Source organism: Vicugna pacos, chromosome 7, assembly GCF_048564905.1.
Source record: "Vicugna pacos chromosome 7, VicPac4, whole genome shotgun sequence".
Lineage (NCBI taxonomy): Eukaryota > Metazoa > Chordata > Mammalia > Artiodactyla > Camelidae > Vicugna > Vicugna pacos.
The window spans coordinates 60,471,474-60,495,330 of NC_132993.1; the positions used below are offsets into that span (position 1 = coordinate 60,471,474).

Sequence of the window (23,857 nt, forward strand, 5' to 3'; positions counted from 1 at the left end):
TAGCAAATATTTGCTGAATAAATTCTATGCTTCCTTCCACCAAAACAAAAACAAACACACAACAAACAATGACAACAAAAATTTGTCCCAGTAATTATCACCTGCTTTCTAATTCTTTCAGCTTTTTATTTACATAATATGACCATGAGTCTGTGAGAGCCTTCAGAATAGGACCCAGAGAGGACAAAAAAAATTTCACCTTGCCTTATCAATTCCAACCACTTGGCAGTGACAGTCTAGACACCATGTTGAGGAGGATTCTGAAGCTGAGGATTCTGAAGGAGGTTCAGCAGGAGAGAATATCTTGATTGGTTAGAACTGCCTGCCACAGGTGGGAAAAGTGACATGCCACACTTTTGCCGAATCAAGAGAGCTGAAATTTAAGCACATGTCATATCTAAATAAGAAAGGCAAACTATACATATAGAGGGAGCACATGTTAAATTAGTCTGTCAGAAAAAAATATGTAAGGACAATGGAAAACCAACTCAAATATCAACACATTGTAAGAGGGCCTATCTTTATTTATTTAGTTGTGTCCAGTGTATTTCCTCCTGTGGGTTGCAACACATACTGGTGGCATGTCTTTGAATAAATGTATCTCTACATTCTACTCACCTCTGTTTGCTGAATGTGTGTGTGTGTGTGTCTAAGTTTTCTGGAATGTGTGGGGTCTATAAGTCACTTATAGAAATCTAGAATTCAGCTGTAAAACACAAGTAGTGTAGGGCTATAATAGTAGTCACCATTTCTTAAGAGTTAACCATGTGCCTGGCTTTGTACCAGAGATGTTCAAGAGATTTTATTTACTTTCCCATCAACTCTACAATGAAGCAATTACTACCCTTAGTTGCAAAGGGGAAAAATGTCTCAGAGGGAGTAACTAGAAGAGGGGAATTCTAATCTGGGGTGGCTGATTCTGTTTGTTAGTCTTGGGTGGCCAGCTATTTCGCTAGACTATCTCGGGAAGCAATTCTTTTATGGTTTTCTAAAAGGGAGCACCTCAAGACCTAACTGGTAAAGGTGTCAGACTGCAGCAATATAGTTACCGAAGGCAAGTTGGTGTGCCCAATGCACCATGAAGCCAAACAAACTCAAATGTCAGAGTTGGCAGCAGATAAAGGTTTATTGCAGAGCCGAGCAAGGAGGACAGGGTGGCTCAGGCCCAAGGAAACCTCGAACTCCCTGGAGGGTTTCAGCAAAGCATATTTAAGGCCAGGTAAGGGAGGGGGTCATGGGGTACGTGATCAGCTCATGCACAGTTCTCTGATTGGCTGATGTTGAGATAATAGGGTGGTCAACTCTACCAACCCCTGGGTGCCAGAGATCTGGGGGCCAGGTGCTCACCACCATCAAGTAGTTAATTTCTTCCCTTTGGTGGTAGTTTTTATCATCTGAAAAACTCAGGAAATACATATGAGATACTCTTATCTGGGTACTTCAGAGAGGAGCTACAGTAGAAGATATAAGGGAAGGGTCCAGAGGATGTAAGCGAGGGGTCTGACCATGGATGGCCCCACAGGGTCCTGCTCTGTTACAAGAGGTAGGATGCTAGGTACCCAGGCTGGGTGACCAGGTCCCTTTCCTAGCATTGCCAGGTAGACAGACCTGAATCATGCAGGCGTTGTTCTGGATGTTGTTCTCATTACTTCTTTGGTCAGTTTGGCTTCTAGCTTGACCCTGATCTCTCACCTGTAATCTGTTGCCAAAAAGAAAACAACTTCTTTCATAATTGTGGCTTTCTGACTGGGAACAAAGAATCAAAGAGAGAGGAGAAAGCAGCACAAAATTTCCCAGTTTCTAGAGCAAACATGTCACCTTCATACATCCAAAGCAAAGTTGCAGAAGGCAATGGTCCCGTCAGCAGTTGACTCCCCAGGGATATACCAGCATGGCCTCTGCAGGGCTCACTCCAACAGCCTGGCCAAGAAGAGGCAAAAAAATACACTCAAGAATGAGGACAAGAGACAAGACAGGAAGGGAGAAGAAGAGAGGAGGGGAGAGAGGGAGGAAGCGAGAAAGAGGAGTAGGACAGAAAGAAGCGAAATCAGATGAATGGAATCACTAATGCAACAGTCGATTTCAGTGCTATCCAGAGAGAAACTAACTGTAATTTTATTTTTCTTCCAGATTATTTAAACACAGGATAGAAAACTGTGGTTTGAAGACCTCTTCCTGATTCCCAAATCTCTCTCCAATGAAGGACAGAGCAGGTTTGTTTGAAATTGTAATCAGGAGATTAATGAAAGTTGCCACAGAATACCTTTTTGTCTTTCTGGTTAAACTTGAGCTTTCTGGTTTAGTTTTCTTCAGGGCTCCATTTTAGTTCCACAGTGCTGACTCACAGCAGGAGGGAAACTCTCCTACACTGCCCTCTTCAGGCCAAACAGCCAAGAGCAGAGAACCACCAACAAACCTGGCTTGAAACATGGCTTCAGAGAGTTTATACCACGTGAAAATTGGTGGTAGTTAAAAGCAATAAAAAAAACCCCATGGTCCATGCCATGCATGTCTTAGAAACTCTGTATGACCTTTTCGGTATAGTCTACATAATCCCTCCCCACTCTCAACACACACACACATAGGCAACACATATACCAACTGAGCATTAACTGGGTTCAACTTCACACAAGACACGTTAGATGCAATCATGCTGTTTCATTTAGTTTCCAAATCAGGTAGTTAATCACTACTACCCAAATAAATAAATTGACACTCGGGTTAAGAAAGTGGCCTAAATTCACACACATATTAAGTGGCACAATCAAGATTAAAACCCAAACTACTGAATTACAAAATTTGTATCTCCACTCCCCCCAAATCCCGCCCCCCCAACCTCCGTGCCACACTGTATTGCTAATTTGTGGGAGCAAAGGCTTTGTAGTTTCTTTGTATCTTTATCTTAGAACCAGACAAAGGTTACTTAGAAGCAATTCACTGCTGCCTAAGCTATTCCTGATGGATCATCCTAAGAAGAGGCCTTTCATTGTCCCTCTGACTTTAGCAGCATTGGGAGTTCTGGGACCCCTGAAGGACTGTAATTATGTCTCTGTTTCTGTAAACAATTTATCACTTGAACACTGCTGCAGCAAGAATTATAAGCAGTTTTCAAACTACAATTATTGCTTCTGTTCCTTCATCCTCTTATGCCCTGAAAGAAATGTTTCTTTTTTTTTTTCCTCATGCAATTAAAAAAATTTCTTTAGCTTTTGATGTTTAAAAAAACTGCAAGGCTATCATTCCTTTTTGCTCAAGTAAATTATTGCAATTGATTGCCGTATTCTACATGAGAAGAAAAAGTGTTAACTAATCTCACATTTAGATTTCTTTTTTCCTCAGCTAAATCTTCAGAATTGGTTTTGCTTTTGTTTTTGTTTATTTGGCACGGAAGAAGAGTTAAAGGTAATGGTAAAGGCAACTATCTGTATTAAGCATCATGAAGATGCTCTGAAAATTAAAAAAAATACCATATAAATGTTATATACTTGTATCATAATTATTACGACTATAAAAGCTATAGGATTGGAAAAGAGCAATTATAATAATAATAATATTCCATTGGTTTCCCATGATGCTTCCCCATGGTTCAAGACATTTCATTATTCGACCACACCCAGCCCTGCCAACCCCATCCTCTACTCTCTACAGCAAATGTTCATCTCTACTTGCATCAAGCTTGTCTGATTGGTGACGGTGAATAGTCATTGTATGTTACAGCTCTGAGCCTTCACTGAGGCTACTAACCTTAAACTCCACCCCTTTCACTGCCTTACTCTTAAATTATTACCCAACCTCACCCTTCTTCAAATCACAGCTCAAGTCCACCTGCCTGACCACCAGTCCACAGTGATTTCTATCCTCCCTTAATGCTGATACGATTTACCATCTGGACCAGCACCTGGGCTCTCACTGACGTGTCACAATCTTACATGTGTTTGTGCATTTGTCAAGATCCCTAGTGGAAAGGAACTGCACACTCAACAGGCGTGATTAAAGAGAATTTCATCAAGGACTATTTATAGAAATGTAGGGAGCAAGGAAGGATGAAGTACCTGAGACAAAGGCCACAGGAGGAAGGTCCTAGATCTAAAGGAACAAGTGGAAGAAGCAGTTACTATAACCCAGGGAGACCAGGAGCTTAGGAGAAGGGCTAATGAAGGAGGGAGGAATTTAGCCACAATCAAGAGGAGGCCCAGCAGGGAGGGAGCCAGGAAGTGTCCTAGTCTCTGACTGCTCCCTCTCTTCGGGCTCCTGCTGATTTTCCCCTTGACTGGACCTACTAAGAAGCCAGGGGAAAGCAGTTCAGCTGATGTAGCCCAGGAAGTCATCTTGTCAGGACTCTGTGTTTTGAAAGGCAGCTAAATTTATTTGTCTTGCTTCCTGAATTAAACTGATCATAATCTCCATTAGTTCTCACCTCTTCTCAATCAAACACTTTCAGGTTCCCTGAAATCTGATAAGGGGCAGGGAGTAAGTGTCTTTCCTCATAACTCTGGGCATTGTTTGGGCTTCTGGACCTTGAGAAGACCCTTGGTACCTAATTTCTACTTTAAGATTGCCTTAAGGGCTCCATGATGATAGTTCTGTTTCATCAATTCTTCTGTGCTTGATTGAACACTAAGAATGAATCCACCAGTATCTTTAATTTAGAAAGTACAAGGTAGTATTATTATTTTATTTCCTTGGCTTGATTAGCATATATTTGCATAGTTGTTATCCAATATCATTGAGGCATACATCTACCTGAGAAAACCAATTACTAAAGAAGAAATTTTCAGCACACTTAATCCACTAAGTGTTGCTAAAATTAAAAAAAAAAAAGGAAAAGATAAGAAATGAAAGAAAATAATCAACTGTTTCTCGGAGGATGTTTTTGAATATTTCACATATTGCTTCTCATTGGTGACAAGTGTGACCAAACACAGGAAGAAGGCAATTTATCACTGAAATACAGGTTTTGAAAATCATTTCTAATCAACCATTTTATGGCAGACTGACAGAAAAACAGCTGTGTCAGATAGTATCTAATTTAAAAAATACACTGTGTACTTTTTATTCTTACTTCTTAGTAAAAACAAACCACCAAAAACTTTGAGCTACTAAAAAGTGAGTCTTGCAGTGACTTGGTACCAACACTCCCCTTGTTCCTTCCACATTTTGCACAGAACCACACATGTATTGTGGCTGAATAAATTCTTAAAAGTGAAAGAATAATTAAATTAAATCCTCCAGCCCTCTGTGCTCATTCATTCTGGTGTGCAGTAACCCTCATCGCTAGGAATCTCACTGCCAATCTACACTCCCCTTGATACAAAGTTGACCTCTGCTTCCTCTTCCCTCAGTGAAGATGGAAACAGCTGATCAACCCTCTCTATCCTCTTGATACATTTTCAAGTGACTCCACAGTCTTCATGAAATAGTAAAAGGAGTCATTTCATCCTTGACAAACCTGCTCACAAAAGGTCAAAGTTTCACAAATTCATCAGTTTATCTATTTGCTAATCCTCCACATCAATGTTGTTTCCATCCCCATCCCTCACCTCAAAACAGCCCAAGAAAGTCAGGGACCCGGTTTGTCTTGTTCCGGCATTGATTCCCAGTTGCCAACAAAGTGCATGGCACATACTGGGAGCTCAACAAGTACTTCCCAAAGTGAACAGAAATCTACCACGTATCACCTTCAGCTGCAGCTTCGCTCTAAGAAGATATTACCCACTAGTAGGAAGCTCTCACTAAATAATAATGATTATGACCGTAACAAGGACAATCATAACAATAAAATGCTGACCGAATGTCATGCTCTGCTGTATGTGCTTTACTGTATTAACAATTTGACCCTCTGATGGCATTCCAGACACACTCTGTCCATCTATGGCACCTTGCCATAGTGACTGTTTTAAGCTGAGGAGGTTGGAGAAAACAGCAGAAGCAGGAAGGTCACTCTGACCATCCCGACCCTTTCTCCCCTGAAACAGGTCATAAAACCCTCCTGTGGGAGGTACCCTCCCTATACCTGGAGGAAAGGAGCATCCTTATCTCCTAAGACAAAAGGACACCAAGAAGAATCCTAACATTAGGCCCCACTTCCCCCTAGTTTACTACACTGACCTCATACTCCTTAACCTATCATATTTCTACCCTACTGCCCACTCCTCACCCAACCTAGCATAAAAATACTCGAGTCTGTCTCTTCAGGGTCTTCCCTGAAGGCTCCCATGTCATGTAAAACTCATTTCAAATAAATTTGTATGCTTTTCTCCTGTTGATCGGTTTGTCACTTTAATGTTCAGACCCAGCCAGGGACCCTAAGAGGGATGAGGAAAACTTTTTCCTCTCCTGCACCTCAAAACAGTCATATAAAAGTTATATAAGGTGGGTAGCATTATTATTCCCATTTTACAAATGAGGAAACTGAGGCTGGAGCAAGCATGTCATTTTCCCTAGATAATGGGTCAAATAAGGTTGGGAATCAGGTCACAAAGCTATATAGATACCAGAGCCAAAACTCCTAACATCTAACTGTAATGCATCTGCTTTTACTCCAAAGGAAATGACAATGAAGTCCTTCCAAATATTAGCTATAGTGTCTGTATTTCAAAGAAAATAAGTGAATAACTGAATTAAAAAAACTTTTGAAAGTGTGCAGTTTAAAACTTCAAGAGTTCTTCACAGTCAGATAAGTAACCATAATATAAGGCTCAGCTTTTTTTTTCTTCCAAAATTGATAACCTACTGCAAATATTTTGTTACTTTTCTCAAACTTACAATCAGCTTTTGGCTGTTGTATTTTTTATTGGAAGTTCAGAATGGAAGTATAAAGTGACAATGTAACACTAAAATTATTAAAAAAACAGAAATCAAGTGTGTCTTACTCTTGAGAAGGGAGAAAACTGGATGGATGGACCTTCCCTCATACCAAGATTCTTCCTCACATGTAACCTACAGTCATTAAGTGACTATTTACAAAAAGTAACAAAGTTATCATGAGGATAAAATTTCCTCTATTGCTATTGCCTATGGTCGCTTGAATGGTGAGAATGAAGAGAAATTAAACAGGACAGAGAAACAAACAATCCAATCAAAAAATGGGTGGAAGACCTAAACAGACATTTCTCCAGTGAAGACATGAAGATGGCCAAGAGGCACAAGAAAAGACACTCAACATCACTAATTATCAGAGAAAAGCAAATAAAAACTACACATCAGTCAAAATGGCCATCACTAAAAAGTCCACAAATGATAAATGCTGGAGAGGGTGTGGAGAAAAGGAAACCCTCCTACACTGTTGGGGGAACGTAATTTGGTACAGCCAATATGGAAACAATACAGAGATTCCTTAAAAGATTAAAAATAGACTTACAATATGATCCAGCAGTCCGACTCCTGGGCATATATCAGGAGAAAACTGCAATTCGAAAAAATACACACACTCCAATGTTCATAGAAGCATTATTTACAACAGCCAAGACACTGAAGCAACCTAAATGTCTATCAACAGATAACTGGATAAAGAAGATGTGATATGTATCGGAATACTACTCAGCCATAAAAGATAATGAAATAATGCCACTTGAAGCAACATGGATGGACCTAGAGATTATCACACCAAGTCAGACAGAGAAAGATGAATATCATATGATATCACTTATATGTGGAATCTAAAAATGACACAAATGAATTTATTTACAAAACAGAAACAGACTCACAGTCATAGAAAACAAACTTATGGTTACTAAAGAAGAAAGGGGAGGAGGATAAATTGGGAGATTGGGATTAGCGGACACACTACAATATACAGAATAGATAACCAACAAGGTCTTACTATGCAGCACAGGAAACTATATTCAATAACTTGTAATAATCTATAATGATAATGAATATGTATATATGTATAACTGAATCGCTTTGCTGCAACCAGAAACTAACACAACACTGTAAATCAACTATACTTCAATATATAAAATAAAAATTTAAAAAAATTAAAAAACCCAGGACAGAGATGGTGATAGATAGAAGGGTATGATTCAGTACAAATTCTCTATTATTATTAAAACACTCTTGTTCCTATAGCAATAGCCTTTACTTTCTTTTGAAAATGTTATTTATTTACGGACACATTTCCTCATTCCCTTTTCCTTCCCAGTGTTGAAGAAAGCTATGAATCATGCAGAGTTCTTCAGCCAAACTGCTGAAACGTCAGTTAGAAAGAAGTCTTATCGGCAAATAAATAACTCACAAAGATGAAAGGAAACAGAAGAGCTTTATTTAAGTCCTCTAAATGAAAGTTCAAAGATGAGGAGAAATAACTTCTAATCCACAAATAAATAATTGAAAAGAAGCAGTCACGTATCATATGCTAGATTAACCCAAAATGTTTAAGCACAAGTAGGCAGACTGAGAAACGTTATTTCCCCATGCAAGGAGCATCCTCTCCCTTCATCCTGAGCATCTGTTTTATTGCCTCAGTCAGTGCATCACAAATCTTTCTGCCAGAATATTACTGGAGCTGGAGGGAGGGCAACACCTCCACCTAGCATTCCAGAATGTGTTCTAACACGACGTGCAACAAACAATGTTTTGAAGGATCCTGTTTTACACGAATAGTTCATACAAATACAATATTCTATTCCAAAATACAGAACTTGTTTTAGTACAAAATATTTCTCCTAATATATTTGAGTAAAATTGATACCTCAGGAAGATTATTGTATCCGCTTCTGATTTTTCATACATGGCACCAGGAGTATGCAAATCCCAGCGTGTGAAGCACAGTCTAGTGGAGTATTTGACATCATCCCTACTCAAAACTCAAGCATCTAAAGTTAAACAAGATGGAGAACTACAGGAATAAGAAAAAGCCTGCTCACAACTGACAAATGGATTTGTTTGTGCTTAATGACTACTGCTCTAACCTCTAAAAGGCAATGCTGAGTCAATGAGCTTATCTGAAAGTGATTAGCAAGGACAAAAAAGTGAAGCGAAGTTGGCCTCATAAACCATGAGGTATGGAGGTTAATCAGCTACATTTCTCTTTCTGCAAACCACTAACAAACCTGATTAACACACTTCTCTTTCCAAGTTTCTCAAACTTTTTCCATTTCCAAAAAGTCTCCCTCTGTGCTTCTGCAGCTGGCCCATCACTAGCAAAGTACTCCTTATCTTCTAGCTAAGATGCTCTAAAATGTCAGTCTGTTACATTAAAAAACCAAAGTAATCCACCGAAGTCTTTCCCTTCACACACTTTCTTGCACACATTTTCCTAAAATTCCTTGCCACATCCGTGGGAGCCATTCACTGTGCAATATTTTCCTCAAGGAGTCTGGGAAAGTGCTACATGGGAAATCATACTAAAATAAAAATATCCAGATGTGTGGAGAAATGTGAAGTGAATATGTTTACAGTCACAGCAGCCGGGGATCCCTCTACTTCACACAATCCCTTCACTCTTTATGGTCAGGCTTCAAAGAAAATCACACTTCATGTTAGAAATAGGACTTTGAAAGGCAAGCACTGAGAATGAATCTGCACCTGTACTTTTGCCCCTGACATTTGACACTGCACTTCCCTGCTTGTATGTCCGGATCCTCTGCTAAATGGTGAGATCCTGGAGGGCAGGAGTCCTAACTTTGGGCTCATTTTTGCATCTCCAGTCTCTGGCTCAATGAGAGTATGTTAAAAATGTCCATTTTGACTTTTATGTGGACTGGTCTTGGTTTTTCATTTCTAATTTGACTCAAATGCTCATGTGCTTCCTCCACTAAAAGTAAGTTGAGGAACTTGGTGTGGGGATAGGAGTTTGCAAAACTAGCAATAGTAATTTCTGCTAAGTGGGAATGGGGGTGGAACACCAAGATTGAGGCCCGTCACAAAGCCTAGCACTTTGCCAACTGAATGGTAATGTAAACTTATTACTGATAAAGAAGAGAATGAAATTGGTTGTAAGAAAACCTGGGTCCCCTTTTAAATGGGATAACATGAAAATTTTTACAAAACTGTATCAGGCACCTTGTAAGAGCTCTATACATATTAATTATTATTGTTATGTCAGTACCTTTTGGATATGCTTTTGTCTTTGAGAATTTTACCTCTTGTTCATTTTCCCTCATCGTGATACCCTAGCATTAATGACATAGTGTTTGTAAAGTGTTTTGAAATCCCTGAAGTGTTATAATCAACCCAAGTACCATTTTATTTATGCAAACTGTGTCTACCCAGCGAGTCCACTTAAACATCTAGGATTGGGAACCTCTGTCTCATAAGGCTTAATAAATGATTCCCTCTGGCTCTAAAAGCAAGTACTTTTTCAATGACAATGGGAGGGAAAGCAAAGGAATTACTCTGTGACATCTGCTGTGCAATGTTCTTCGAATGGCACATCTCGATAAATGCATGAGACTCCTTGGAGAGTTACTGCATACAGTGAAGAGAGAGTGGTAAAAATCCCAGTATCTCTGAAAAGGAAGGCAAGATGCGTTAAAGTCAGAAAAGCCTCAAAGTTTACATCAACAGAAATCAACAGTGATATATTTAGTTCCTACTTTATACATAATGGTAGGTTTCTAGGGGTCTCTGATGGTGAGGCAAAATTAAACACAAATAATGAAGCTAAGGCAGGCTAAGTGACTTTTAGAAAGTAAGACAGCTAATAAGTAGCAGGATAAGATTGCACCTAAGCCATTGGCCTCTAATCCCAGTGAGCTTTGCACTCTGTGCCCGACACCCCTCCTGCGCTGCAGACAGCCTGTGACAGCTAAAACCAAGAACAGGAGGCTAAGTGGAAGGGCTGGCTCACAAAGGCAGCAAAGTCCATTCGGAACAGGAGGACTCAGCTTTGCCAATGGCTTTCTGCATGACTCATCACAAGCTGTTTTTAACACTCTGTTATCTGTCTACTAAAGAATTCAAGATACTTACAAGTGAGTGAAATAATCTACACAAAAGAATATAATCTTCTGGTAAAAGTGCTATAGGAGCAATCCCAAATGTTGTTGTTATTGTTATTATTATTATTATTTAATTCTAAATTGATGGGAAAAAAAGTAAAACTGTCACCTTCCTATAATCATTCAACTTGCCCGTCGATGGTGAAATCCCCAAGGCGCTCCCAAGCACTACCTACCTGATGCATCTGTTTGCTCTCACACCTGCATTTCATAACCCTTTGTCTCATGCATTTGAGCAGCATTCTCAAATTCCTAAAAGCACTCTCACAACTCATTTTCTGAATTAGAATTTCCTGCACCTCCACTGCAGTCTGGAAGCATTTTAGAGTGAAAACCGTTGGCAGTGAATTGATGCTTTACCTCCAAGTCATCATCAGGGATAGCTCTTTTCCACTTTACGTTCCACCTGATGTGTTCATAGGCATTGACGACAACTTCAATTGCTTTGGGATAAGAATGGCAAGCCTGTATCACCTGCAAAGACACCACAGAGTTTCATTTGTTCAATGCACATATATGATTTATTCATTCAACTCCCAGAGACATCAAGAATTCATGGACCCATAAGGCTCCTTGGAGCCCTGAAATGCTTTTAAGAAGTCTCAGGCCTTTGAGTATTCAAACACACTGCCAATCCCCCTGGTAGATGGGAGGATTAATAACATCAAACTAATTTCCTCCACCATCCAGGAGCAAGTGAAAAAGACGTGCTAACAAAGAAGGTGGGAGCCTGATGAAATTCATGCCCTGCCCATAACTGAAGTAATTTTGAGAGAGGCTGGTCTGGTCTCAGAACACACTTTCAGCTGCTTAGAAACTCTTCCAGTTCTACAGAAAATTTTATTAGCAAAAATGCTGAATGTTAGTAATCTAAGAACCAAGACCTACTGGTGACTAAGAGGTAAAGCCAACCACAGAGTAATATGAAAGTTGACCAAAGATGTCTTCCCAGAATAATGCCTAAAGAAGACTGACGTTACATACTCACATTCACAAGTCACATTCATTGGTATTTTAGCTTTCGTGAGCAGTGAAAGCAGTATGAAGCCTAGTTATTTTGTTAGTACACTCTATTCAACACTTCACTGACCAACCAAAAAAACTGGAAAGCTGAGTCAAGGTGGCCAGCATTTCCATCATGAGGCAGAAACACTTAGCTTTAGATTTTAGACCAGATTGGATATTTAACCAACCTTCGATGTCCCCATAAAATCTGGACCTGTCTGACCAGTCAATCGTGCGGGCTTTATTAAGTGACAATGGAGATATATATGAGACATACCCTAAAAGTAAAACACACCAGATTCTTGTGAGAGACTTACGATAAGAATGAGAAGCAAAAAATACATAAACAAAACAAGTGAAGATCAATGGAGATACATGGTGGGACCACACAAGTGTTAGATTACACGGCTTGAAAAGAGGATTATAGAAATTCCAAGAGGGAGACCTGTGTGAGTTGGGCTAACTAGGGATGTTCTCTTAGAGGAGATGAGTTCAACTTTAGGTTCTAGATGGTAGAAAGGTGTATATGTGTGCTGTGTGCCTGTGTGCATCCACTTAAATGCCTAGCTTCATATGCAGTATCAGCAAATGTAACAGTCATGTTGAAAGACTGGTACTCCAAGGGGTACGACAACAACAACAAACCCAGCTTCAGTATCTCCCTTTCTCCTGCTCATACAAACCCCCTCCCTGGAACCCTTCTCCACTCCTGGCATGACACCTCAGGCAGGACTCACACCTATTTCTACTTAGTTTTTAATAATATAAAGTACTCCAGCCATTCTAGACATAAGAATAACGTCATTTCAGAAATAAAAATGTCCATTTTAACTGAGTCATTGAAATTTCAAATTTTATTCAAATTACAGTTTCTCCTCTCCCACAGCCCAGGCCTGCTTCCAGCTGCGGTGGGAAAGGAGCTAATGTGGGTGTGGTATAATAGGAAATACACATTTGGTCTTTGCCTCTGGTTCCTGGCACAGAGATCCTTAAACTGAGCTCCTTTCCACCACTTCAATGATGCTAATGAAGTGACTGTCAATGAGACTCCTCAAGAGCTTCAAGATGTGGGCTGCTTGCTGGAAAGACCAATCCTTGATTAGAGGATTAGAACTTGTACACACCTTGCCTCCCACCTCCAGGGAAAGAGAGAGGGGCTGGAGATTGAGTTCAATCACCAATGAGTTCACAGTCATGCCTATGTAATGAAACTCCCTAAAAGATGGGAGTGGGGAGCTTCTAGGTGAGTGAGCACATCAGAGTGCTGGGAGGGTGACAAGCTCCAGAGGGCACAGAAGCTCTGTGCACCCTTTCATACCTTGCCCTATGTGTGTCTTCTAATTGTCTACTCCTGAGTTTTATCCTTTGTAATAAACCGGTTCTAGTAAGTAAAGTGCTTTCTTGAGTTCTGTGAATTGTTTAGCAAGTTATAAATCCCAAGGAAGGAATTGTGGGAACCCATGAATATGTAATCAGCTGAGTAGGAATGTGAGTAGGGTGGGTACCCGATTTGTGGCTGGCATCTGAAGGGGGTGCGGCATGTAGGACTTAATTCTTAACCTATGAAGTTTGACAGTAATTCCAGGTAATTAGTGTCAGAATTTAAATGAATTTTTGGCCACCCAGTTGGTGTCAGAGAGTGAAGAACTGGTTAGTGTAAGAAAAAGCATTGAAGTTTTCCCAACTGTTGTCTTTTCCTCCCCTCTGCCCGACCCGTTCCTGGACTGCTCTGCATTTGGACAAAGGAAAGAGAGAGGAAAGGGGGAGAAATGGTCTTAACCGACTGGTACCAACATGACCTAGCATTGATGGCTTCTGGGTTGGTCTCTTCCTCTCTTGGGGAAATTATGTGCCCCCCCCCAATTTGAAAGAGCCAACTTTCTAGACAAGGGCAATGCCTCTCCTCAGATGGGTCCCTTAGAATCCTCGCGCCTCTCTAACAGCCTCTGTCCACCAGAACATCTCTAGCTTCTTTCTGCCACGATGGCCCTAACTCTGGAAGTCCTTTTGGTGTGGCCCATTTTCATTTCAAAGTGACCTCATTAACTCTCCAATGTGACACACAACTGGTCTAGGGGAACCTGTACTGTATCCTGTTGTCAGCGAAAGTACTCTCAACTCCCACTTTAGTCACTGTTCTACCCTTTGCCACCAGACAAGCAGCTCCAGCCTTAGATGTGCTCCTTTAAATTTTCTCAACATGAGTTACATGTCAGTTCCACTTTTTACTTGAAACTTCAGAGAACATATATCAAGCTCTCTGCAGAGTCCTCTTAAAGCCCCTCTCATTGGATGTGGAATGAGGAGGAAGCTCCCCAGGCCTACCAATAGAAAGAAGGCACGCCTCTATAATTAAACAACTTTTTCCACAGAAGTTTTCTTCCTAATTTCCTGGTCCTTCACAACCTCAACCTATTATTGTTGGGCAAAAGGTCACAAAACTGGTTTTCTCCACATCCTTTACAAGTCCTTCATAGCTGGTCTAGCACTGCAGTTTTCAATGTGAGGTTGTAAGTACCTGATGTCTTGGGACTTCGGGCAAAACTAAGACAGAAAGATAATCGTTTTAATATTTAGATGTGCATGCGTGTGTGCATGTGTGCGCGTGTGTGTGTACCGAGGTCACCTGAATGAAGAGCCTATATTAGGAAAGAGCTAAAGTTAAGAGCAGGTAAGATGGAGCCAGATGACTGCACACCTGGGAGGCCAGTCTGAAGAGCTTGGGATTGGCTTAACAGGCAACAGGAAGCTATTATGTATTCTTAACAAGAAAGGGTTATATTCAACCAATTCATTCCATTAGGAAGCCTTTACTGAGCTTTGCATTTAGCACTATGACAGTAATTCTGAGTTTATGACCTGTTTTTTGTCTTCAAGAAAGTTTACAACCTAGTTGAAGAGAAAAGACATAGATATTTCAAAGAGTTCAAGAGCAATGTAAGTCAGTAAATAATAAGAGACTAACTTAAAGATCATCAGTGTCCCTTGAGCACCATGAGCAAAAGCACAAGGAGGAAAGCAAGGATATGAAGGGCAGAGAGCCATGAGGAGGCTGAACGTGAGTGTCCCAAGTGGTTTCTCAGGTAGCTTTGCTGTGAGTCATGAGAAGGAAGGGCAACTGAAGCTGCAAGAAAGAACAAGTCGAGTTTAATGACTAATCAGATACAGGGAGGAAAGAATGCAACTTTGAATCCTGAGATCAAGTACAAATAAGGGTGCCACTGATGGAAATGAGGAAATTACAAGGGCATGCTAATTTGGGGATGGTCAGGTAAGGAACAGGAGGATATTTCCTATGTAACGTCCTAATGTCCGTCAAAAATGTACATGATAAATGCTCCAGTGAGGAGGCCAAGATGGCGAGGGAGATTTGTGCACCATCAACGAATGTGCTGGTTAGGTTCAATCACACTCTGAGTGGATATAAATGGAAAAGATAGAGGACCATGGTCTGAAGCTTGAGGAATCCTAGTTGGCAGGAGAAAAGAAGAAGAAAAGAAAGTTACAGCTACCATTTTTTGAGGACTTATCACGTGTAGGGGCCTATGTTAAATCTTTGCATGTTTAGCTTGCTCAGTCTTCAGACAACCCTATGAAATTAGGCCTATAACTATCCCCACTTTACAGATGTAAAATCAAAGTCTGACAGAATTTAAACTAAAGGTATTTAGCTTGTAAATGACAGAGCTAGCATTCACACTCAGGCCTGTGTGACTTTTTTTGGAGGAAACCAGATGGATCAGAGTGAAAGACACCAAACGAGGAAAGCATTCAAGGCTGGATTCTCAGCAGGGCCACAAGTGGCAAAGCGATGAAGACAGGTGAAATACCGCCAGAGCTGAGTAGCGGCCAAGTGCCAGGAGTCGAGTGGGCTAACACACACGAGGACCAGGTTGTGGGACACAGATGGAGGATGGACGCACAGCTGCAATCAGGGCTGACCCATCCTCATTGCTAAGACCCACGGAGTCGTGGCATACAGAGTTTTTCGGGCTCAATACATGATTTTCCTTCCTGAGTTTAGAACCAAGCCATCAACAAATGAAATGAAGATGACAAAAAATCAGAGATCAGAGTATCTTTTTTATTACTAACGAAACTAACTACCACTTATACGTTTAGTTATGGGGCCACATAAAGCTTCCTAGCACCCTACTCCCAAATTAAATTTACACCCTGAAACTGCAGGCCTCTCTCTGGCAGACAGAACTTTTTTTTCTAGAAGCTTACCACACAGAGGAACCGAGAATTCAGGTATCCTCTAGGTCCAAAGTTAAGTAAACAAACTCAGTTTTTCCTCCCAACTCATCAATCTGTTAAGTGGAGTAAGAAAAGGTTTGGAAAAGAGGTTGGTGGGGGGTTGATTTTAGCAGAATTTTCTTTACAAAAACATGAGTCAAATGAAATGGCAATTCTCCTCTAAGACGTAAAATTCAGGTCCAACGGCCCACGCCCAGTGGGAATCAGGAACACCAAAAGGTGGTGAAGTTAATCAGAATTATCATAGTGGGGACTGCAGAAATAAAAGGTTTATAAGAATTTTCTGGAGCATAGTGTTTCAAGTCAGAAGGCGTGGCCTTAGTTAAGGACTGTGTCAGCCCCAGCAAATAGGTTAACCAGAGAGGGCTGTAGTGAATAGAGGTTTGAGTTAATAAAGTGCTAGAAAATGTTCAATAACAGGTATTCTGGAAATAAAATGTACGTATATTTATATGTAAGTTTACTGTAAGTTTTGCTAATATAAAGAATGTGAAGCCTATAATTTACAAATAATAAAATATCCAGTACCTTTTATTTCCTATTCCATATAGCCAATTGGTCCACTCAGAATGTTTTTATTGATTTGTATATCAATTTTGTATAGATATGGGTTGTATTCATTGCCAACCTGTGTCTGCAATTGAAGAGTGCACGTAGTTCCTATGTGAATAATGATGATATTTTTATTACATTAGGAGTAATTGTTTCACAAATGTGAAACAATGAAGATGCAGATTGGAAATTCACTCATTTATCAGTGACATGAGTGATATTTATGTGGAAACATTTAATAGTTTTCGAATATTGGAAGCATGGTTTCTCAGTTTTTTTGTGCTATTCACAGTGTGAGAGCTACAGACACCACACACTACAAACTCTGAAGTTTGATCTGCATTAGTAACATTCTCTTCTTAAGTCTAGACGTCAACAAAGCAATATGTCAAGGCCTGACTAGTAGCATTTGCTGATTTCTGGGTGTAAATACTCCCATCATGGCCTATCTGAAGCGACCAAGACGAGGTCCCTGAATGTAGGGTAGGGAATGTATTGTAACATCACTATATAGTGTTTGCACCATATAGATACAATAAATGCAAATAATATCAAGAAGATAGATAAGCAGAGTAAAATAATTAGGAGGTAATGAATTTTAAATATTTATTATCTTTGTTTTCAGTATATTTTATTTGTTGTAGGTTTATATGACATCTTTTAATAATGGTTGCATTTAACAATCAGTTCATAAAATTTCTGATAATTTAATACTCAGCTCTCCCAATTCTAGCACACAGCTGTTTTCAGTTGTTCCCATATTTAAGAAGTGTGGTCATAAGCCACTGCAGAATTAATATATATACTGAAGCTCCAAACCAGTGAAGGCACCAGAATCATCCTGCCCGCTGGCTGGGTCCAAACTGGCCCAACAGAAATACTTGTTTAATGAGAGGATCCATTCACAAACATATTCTGGGCACGGTACACAAAATTGAGCTGTGGACCATGGCTTTTTCAGCGAGGTCTAAATAAGCAAAAATTAATCCTATATTATCAACTCTAAAGGGATAAGTCAGACATCCTTGGCTACAGGACCTTTGAAAAGTCAGCATTTCTGAGTCTATGGAAAGTGTAACTAGAAGGATTTCTATCTGGGTACACGGCTGTCAAGGTGGAAGGTAATTTTTCTAGGACCTTGGTCTTGGGAAATTGAGGCAATGGGGCTGCTCTTTTCTCTGTAGCTGGGAAGAGGATGGCATATATGTAGCTCTGTGCAAAAGAGACAGACAAAACCTGAGGCTGACTAATTGCTTTGAACACTAGTTACAAACTACCATCACAGTACCATAGAATGTTAGGGTTGCAAGGGACCCTAGGGATCATCGAATCCCCCTAATTTGGAGATAAGGAAACTGAAACCCAGAGAGGCACACAGTAAGAGAAAGAATGGTCTTAGGTCTTCTTCACTGTAGTTTAGTACTCTTTCAAATATAATCTGATGATCTTATTTTAATCTGTAAGTAATGACCAGTGAAATGAATAGTTTAAGGACACAAATTCCATTTCCCATATCTTTAGAACAAGAAACACTCTTTAGTATATTATTTTAGGCTGGATTTTGTTGAAATGTCAAAATAATTCCCTTTCTAACACAAAGATGTTGCTAATAATGTGAAAATAGTCTCCATCCAGACATCTATCACATCTTTCTCTAAAGACCTCCAGGTACGTCCTTTCTGCAAGGATGAGCCATGATGAAAAGTATGTTGGTAATCAGATGAGTAATCCAAAATAAAGACTTAAATTTAAGAGTTACCAGGACAGAGACGACAGCTAAAATTAATCCAAGGCCTGAATCAAGAATATACTTGTACTGGAATCATGAATACAAAGAGCATGGAGAAGTCAGAAAGCTTGTAATGAGGCTCTGCACATGGTTTAGGTATCCATTCAGAAAACTGACCTCTGATCTGCATTAATTCCCAGGCCACACTCACTCCTCATAGAAACCACACTGGTTCTATTTAAAGACTCAAAGCCCACATACCCAATACAGAGATTTGTCCCCTGGTATTCCTTACCTCCCCCTTCCTGCCAGCACCTTGAACACAGAGGAGACATGGCTAAAAGTTGCCCTCCTCTTGCAACATATTTACTTCCCAAAGGGGGTTCCCATATTTAGCAAATAACAATAATGTAGGCTTGCTGGATAAATCTGAATTTCAGACAGACAACAAATAATTTTTAGTATAAAGTATGTCCCAAATGTTGCTTGGGACATATTTATATTAAAAATTACTTATCACTGGTGGAATTCAAATTTAATTGATCATTGTATATTTTGTTTGGCAACCCTATTTCCTGCTCCTATTCAGAAACAGTTCAAACCACATTATGTATACAGGAATATAATTCATTCATAGTTTAGGAGCCAAACTTCACACATTTGGTGCTTCAGTTTGCACCTGGCATACTCCCATATATCACAGGGAGATAATGTCTTACCTTTCATTAGGATTTTAAAAAATCAAATAGTCCTTAACCTGCAGTCTTTAGATGCACAGAGTCCAAAGCTCCTCAGTCCAAAGCCACATTAGGTTTTGCTGACATTGACTGGTAAATTTTCTGCTGACGGAAGATGGTTCTCACAGCAAGAGAGGCTCCTTTTAGCCTGACAGCCTCCGAGCCCCCTTAACTGGCAAATCTAGCTTCTTCCAGAACTAAGACAACCGGACTGGCTTTCTTCAGGCCTCAGTAATTATTTCACGAGGCAACAACGAAAAGAGATTCTTACGACATAGCAAACTCTAAATCATCACTCCACACTGACAACCAGGAATCTTGACCATCAAATGAGGAAGGGCCGGTGTGGACTCAGAAGGCAGAAGTTTCTGCTTCCTCTGCCAACCTGAGAAACAGAAAATGTCCAGTGACTTCCACTTTCTGTGAGTCTCTGGGGTGGGGGGGTCCCTATTTCTCCTTTCATGGGAGAAAGATTGAACAAAAGGTGGCAACTGGAGAGACCTTAAGACCCCTTCCCTTCATCATCTGACCCTTAAAAGCACAGATTAGAAAGCAGATTTAAGATAAATCTCCCTGCTGCCCTTCCAATACAGGTGCCACCTGTAAGTCGCTTCAGCAGAGGAATTCTTAAGCTACGCCTGCCCTTTGATACTGATATATTTGTGTGCAGAAAGGTACTTAATGATCAGAGAGACTGCTTATACCCCAGGCTTCGTATACAGAACTGTTCAACAGGAGAAATCATCTTTACCTCCCCCAGACTCTCACATACCTTTCCCTCCCCTAGAAAAATGCCTTTCTTGCCCTACAAGAAAACCCAATCTTGGCTCCCTGGGGTGTCACTTCCTTCTGAATTATGCCGAGAGAAAAAAAAATCAAATGTCCTTTTGTACCCTGGAAAGCAATTGCAGCCCCTATAATTCTTTTTTCTACCCTTATGTAATTTATACATTGGCTTTCAGTGAAATACAGCCTCTACAAATTTGCTTTGTATTTGGAAGACAGCATTTTCTGCTCTGACCTTGTTCCTTGTAAATAAGGAAACTGAATTCCCCACCCACAAGAGAACAAACCACTTTATCTTCTGGATAAATGAGTCAGACATTTGCTTTTTGTAAAGATGACTTTCTCTTTGGAAAGTTGGGCTGTGGAGTAGTTGTTCTAAATCACTTTGAAGCATCTGCATAGCAAATTGAATAGTTTTTCTTTAGTTTGCCTTTGGAAGGGGGCCAGTTTTCTTGCACAGTATATTGGGTAGGAACAAAAATATTTAGAATGCCAGCCATCTACCAATAGCCAACTCTACCCTAAATCTCTATAGCATTGGGCCAAACTAGAGGAACTCAGAGGAGCAAAACACAACTGAGTAAGAAGATGGTAACTGTGGAAAGAGTGTTCCTTGGAGTACATAATTGTATACTATTCTAGGGGCGAGTGGAGCCACCAACGTGAGGCTGGTAGGATGGACTCCTACAGTGGACTAAGAGCACATCCGGGGAGGAGGAGGGAAGGGAACATTTTTGTCGGGCACCTACTGGGCTCCATGATTTACATGCCTTTCTCATTCAGTCCTCAGACAATCCGAAAAAGTTGATATTTTTGCTTTCATTTTTCAGACGAGGAAAAGAGATCTGAGAGATGAAGGGACTTATTCAAAAACCACACAGCAAGTTAACAGCCAAGCCAGAACTCATACCCACGGTTACTAAGTCCCTGCTCCTGACCCTCCTTGGTGTTATCTCTCAAAGAACTGCCTTTGTGAAAAGGACCTGGGACCTTCCTCATGTTTGCAAGACTTCTTTCAGGAGAACAGAAACTCCGTTTAAAGGCCCATCCCCCCTGATTTGGCACTTTTGTAAAGCACTAACTTCAGTTTCAGGGCAGTTTGCCATCACAATTGTCCCACAAACCTTGAGAAGTTACACCTCAGGGGAAGGGACGCTCTACTGCCCAGACCCACAGGCAAGCCAGGATAGCTACCAATCCTTTCTGCACAATAAGCTGAGGGGGGGATTCCAGAAGGCAATGCCTCAAATTCAGTGCTTTTAGTGTAGTTACATTCCTTAGCTCCACAGGCAACATTTTGATACGATTTCTTTCCAAAAGTAAAGTTTTTAAAAGCTTGTGATCTCCAGTCCCAGAAGGAAGTCTAGCCAAGTAAGTTTGGCAGTAACTGAAAGAAACCTTTAGGAATCAGACAGAGAGCATTCCTTTGAAGACGCCAATTGTTTGAGATTGAGAATTTTAAATCTCTCTCCAACTTGGAGAAGACCACTTTGACTCTAAAGTCTGTGAGGAAGAAAAGATGACCCCCTGTACACCCTTGGGAACATCTTTGGAAGGGGAGGCAGATTGCTCCTAGCTTGACCAGTGCTGGCTCTCTAAATCAGCAGCCCCACGAGGAACCCTGTAGGAGCCACTTCCCTCCACCTGCCAGCCAGGAGGAAGCAATCCTCTGGGACCACATTCACTCATCCTCTGTGGTCTGGAGTTACCCACGGCTCCACCCCACAAGCACCACACTCCTAGGGAGGAGAGTGGCAGACCAACCCCTAATCTGACTCTTGCAGGGGAATGGGGAGAGGGTCTTTTACTTCCTTTCACAGAGGCCGATTTCACCCACAGTCAATCAGCAGTAGGTTTCAGAATAAAATTCAACATTTAGTCTCTGAGCAGTCTCACACATTGTCTCTCCTGTTTGGAAAGGCCCCTGTGGTTAAAGCAGACCCAAGAGCACTGATTCTACTGCTCAACAGATATGTAATAATAACAAAAGTTAGTTATCATTTGTTTAATGGTTGCCATGACCAGAAACAATACTAAACACTTCTTAAATCTTAGCTTGTTTCAGTCTCAAAACAACCTTAGGAGAAGGATGTTATTATTCATGGATAAAATGGCAAGGTATGTTATGCTGGCACCTCCATGCTATTCGTCCCTCTCTGCCTTCTTCCCTGGAAGGAAGATGGCCTCAGAGCATAACTATAAGCAAATTATGCTTTGTGGAGTGAGCTGTATGAGAAAGAGATTGTCTTTCAGAAGTCTCACTAAGAAGAATGGCCACTCTAGTGAGATGGATGGAGAAGAAAGATGGAGGTAGTCCAAGGGAAAGATATTTATAGATGCAGGATGAAGGCTGGGGTGGGGATTGGGGGAGAGATTTTGCAAGGACTGAAAGTGACTCCAGGAAGAATAAGGAAATGTTTGGAGCCATCCTTTGGGCTCTGAATATATTTCTGATGTGCTATAAGTAAGATTAATTTCTTTCTAATGAAGCACTCAGTCTGCATATTGACAAGGCTTAAGGTTATATTCACTTCATAGGGGAGGAAATTGAGGCCCAAGAAGTAAGTAATTTATTCAAAATCACAATCTTAGGTGAGTGGCAGGACCCAAATTTATTTGACCCCTAAATTCCATGCTTTGTTATTCCTGACATGCATAGCATGGCTACGTCTAGAATGAATGAGTTACAAGTGACAAAGCAGGGGTTAAAATTTTAAATAGGAACAATTTCATATGTAATTTAAAATACTGGGTTGTATGCTCACTCTAGAAACCGTTAATATTTATTGTTTTTGCCAAGCCCAGATACCAGTGTATGATCCAGAAAACGGACACAAACTAAGCAGTAGATATTCACAGCTAAAAGCCATGGATCACTGTACTTTAAACAAAAGTTATTGAGTTTTTCACAGAATGTAATCATTTGACTTTATTTCTAAGGCTGCAGTGTGTACAACAGTTCAAGAATGAAAATATTCCTTGGATCCAACCTTAGCATGAAAAGTATTTAAAAATTTCAAAGCCTATAGATCAATGGGGAAATTGCAAGAAGGCAAGAATTAACAACTGAGGTCAAACAGGTATCTTCAGCAACAGAGTTCACATATTTTTTTGAGTCATTTAGGTAGCAGTCTTTCCTCAAAATTGATAGAGAAAATATAGGTTTAAAAATTATCATAATTCTTGACCTTTTCAGACATACTTTGACCAAGTTCTAGAGGCAAAAACAATTAATAACTAAAAACTTGGAAGAAATAAAAAATTTGGTTTGGGGAAAATGCCCTAGGTACAAACAGATACTAAGATATAAAGATTTATTAGGATGCATATGAGTTATTCTAGGTCAGGGTTAAGAAGGAAAGGATTAGTCTAGATAATTTACCAAAAAGAAAAAAAAAAATTGGAAGGCATGGGAGGGGTTGTTCCAAAATCAAATGGATACCCAAGGAAGGAGATGCTGTAGGATGTGCCTTCATGGAGATTTGCAAATGGAACAAGAGCAGTATTTCTGCCTAGACTCTTGAGAATTCAATAAAATGACCTCTTTAGGTCTTTTCTTGTGTTGTGATCCTTGGGTTTAATTACATTTCTTGGGTAATATAAAACACAGACGAAACTACTAAATCTAAGGGCCTAGGCTCAGGAGTCAGACAGACCTCATTCTGAACTAAGCACATGACCATTAACTTTTAATAGGCTTGAGCCACCCAGCAATCCTATTACATTTCCCAAGTCCATTCGCTTTCCGAGGTCAACATCTCACACCTTCACCTTTGCCCTTAAACCTTCCAACCTCCTCTCCATCCACTTCTCATTCTTCACTGAGAAAATAGAAGGAATCATAA

The 23,857-nt window shown here is 40.3% G+C and overlaps 1 protein-coding gene across 3 annotated transcripts in view; it reads right to left on the reverse strand.

Annotated features, from left to right (window-relative positions):
* Positions 1-358: 358 nt before the first annotated feature.
* The window catches only part of ASB4 (ankyrin repeat and SOCS box containing 4), an 82,849-nt gene continuing 59,350 nt past the window's right edge, over positions 359-23,857 (reverse strand). For 2 of the 3 annotated variants that reach the window (XM_072964961.1, XM_006207618.4), the window contains exons 4-5: positions 11,304-11,417; positions 10,166-10,451 (exon numbers count right to left, since the gene is read on the reverse strand). In XM_072964961.1, coding sequence (XP_072821062.1) covers positions 10,263-10,451; positions 11,304-11,417 — 303 coding nt within the window. In that variant the 3' untranslated portion in view covers positions 10,166-10,262. Of the gene's footprint in view, positions 374-1,608; positions 1,700-1,818; positions 1,921-10,165; positions 10,452-11,303; positions 11,418-23,857 lie in introns of those variants that run through there. The other variant, XM_072964960.1, reaches the window with a different exon arrangement.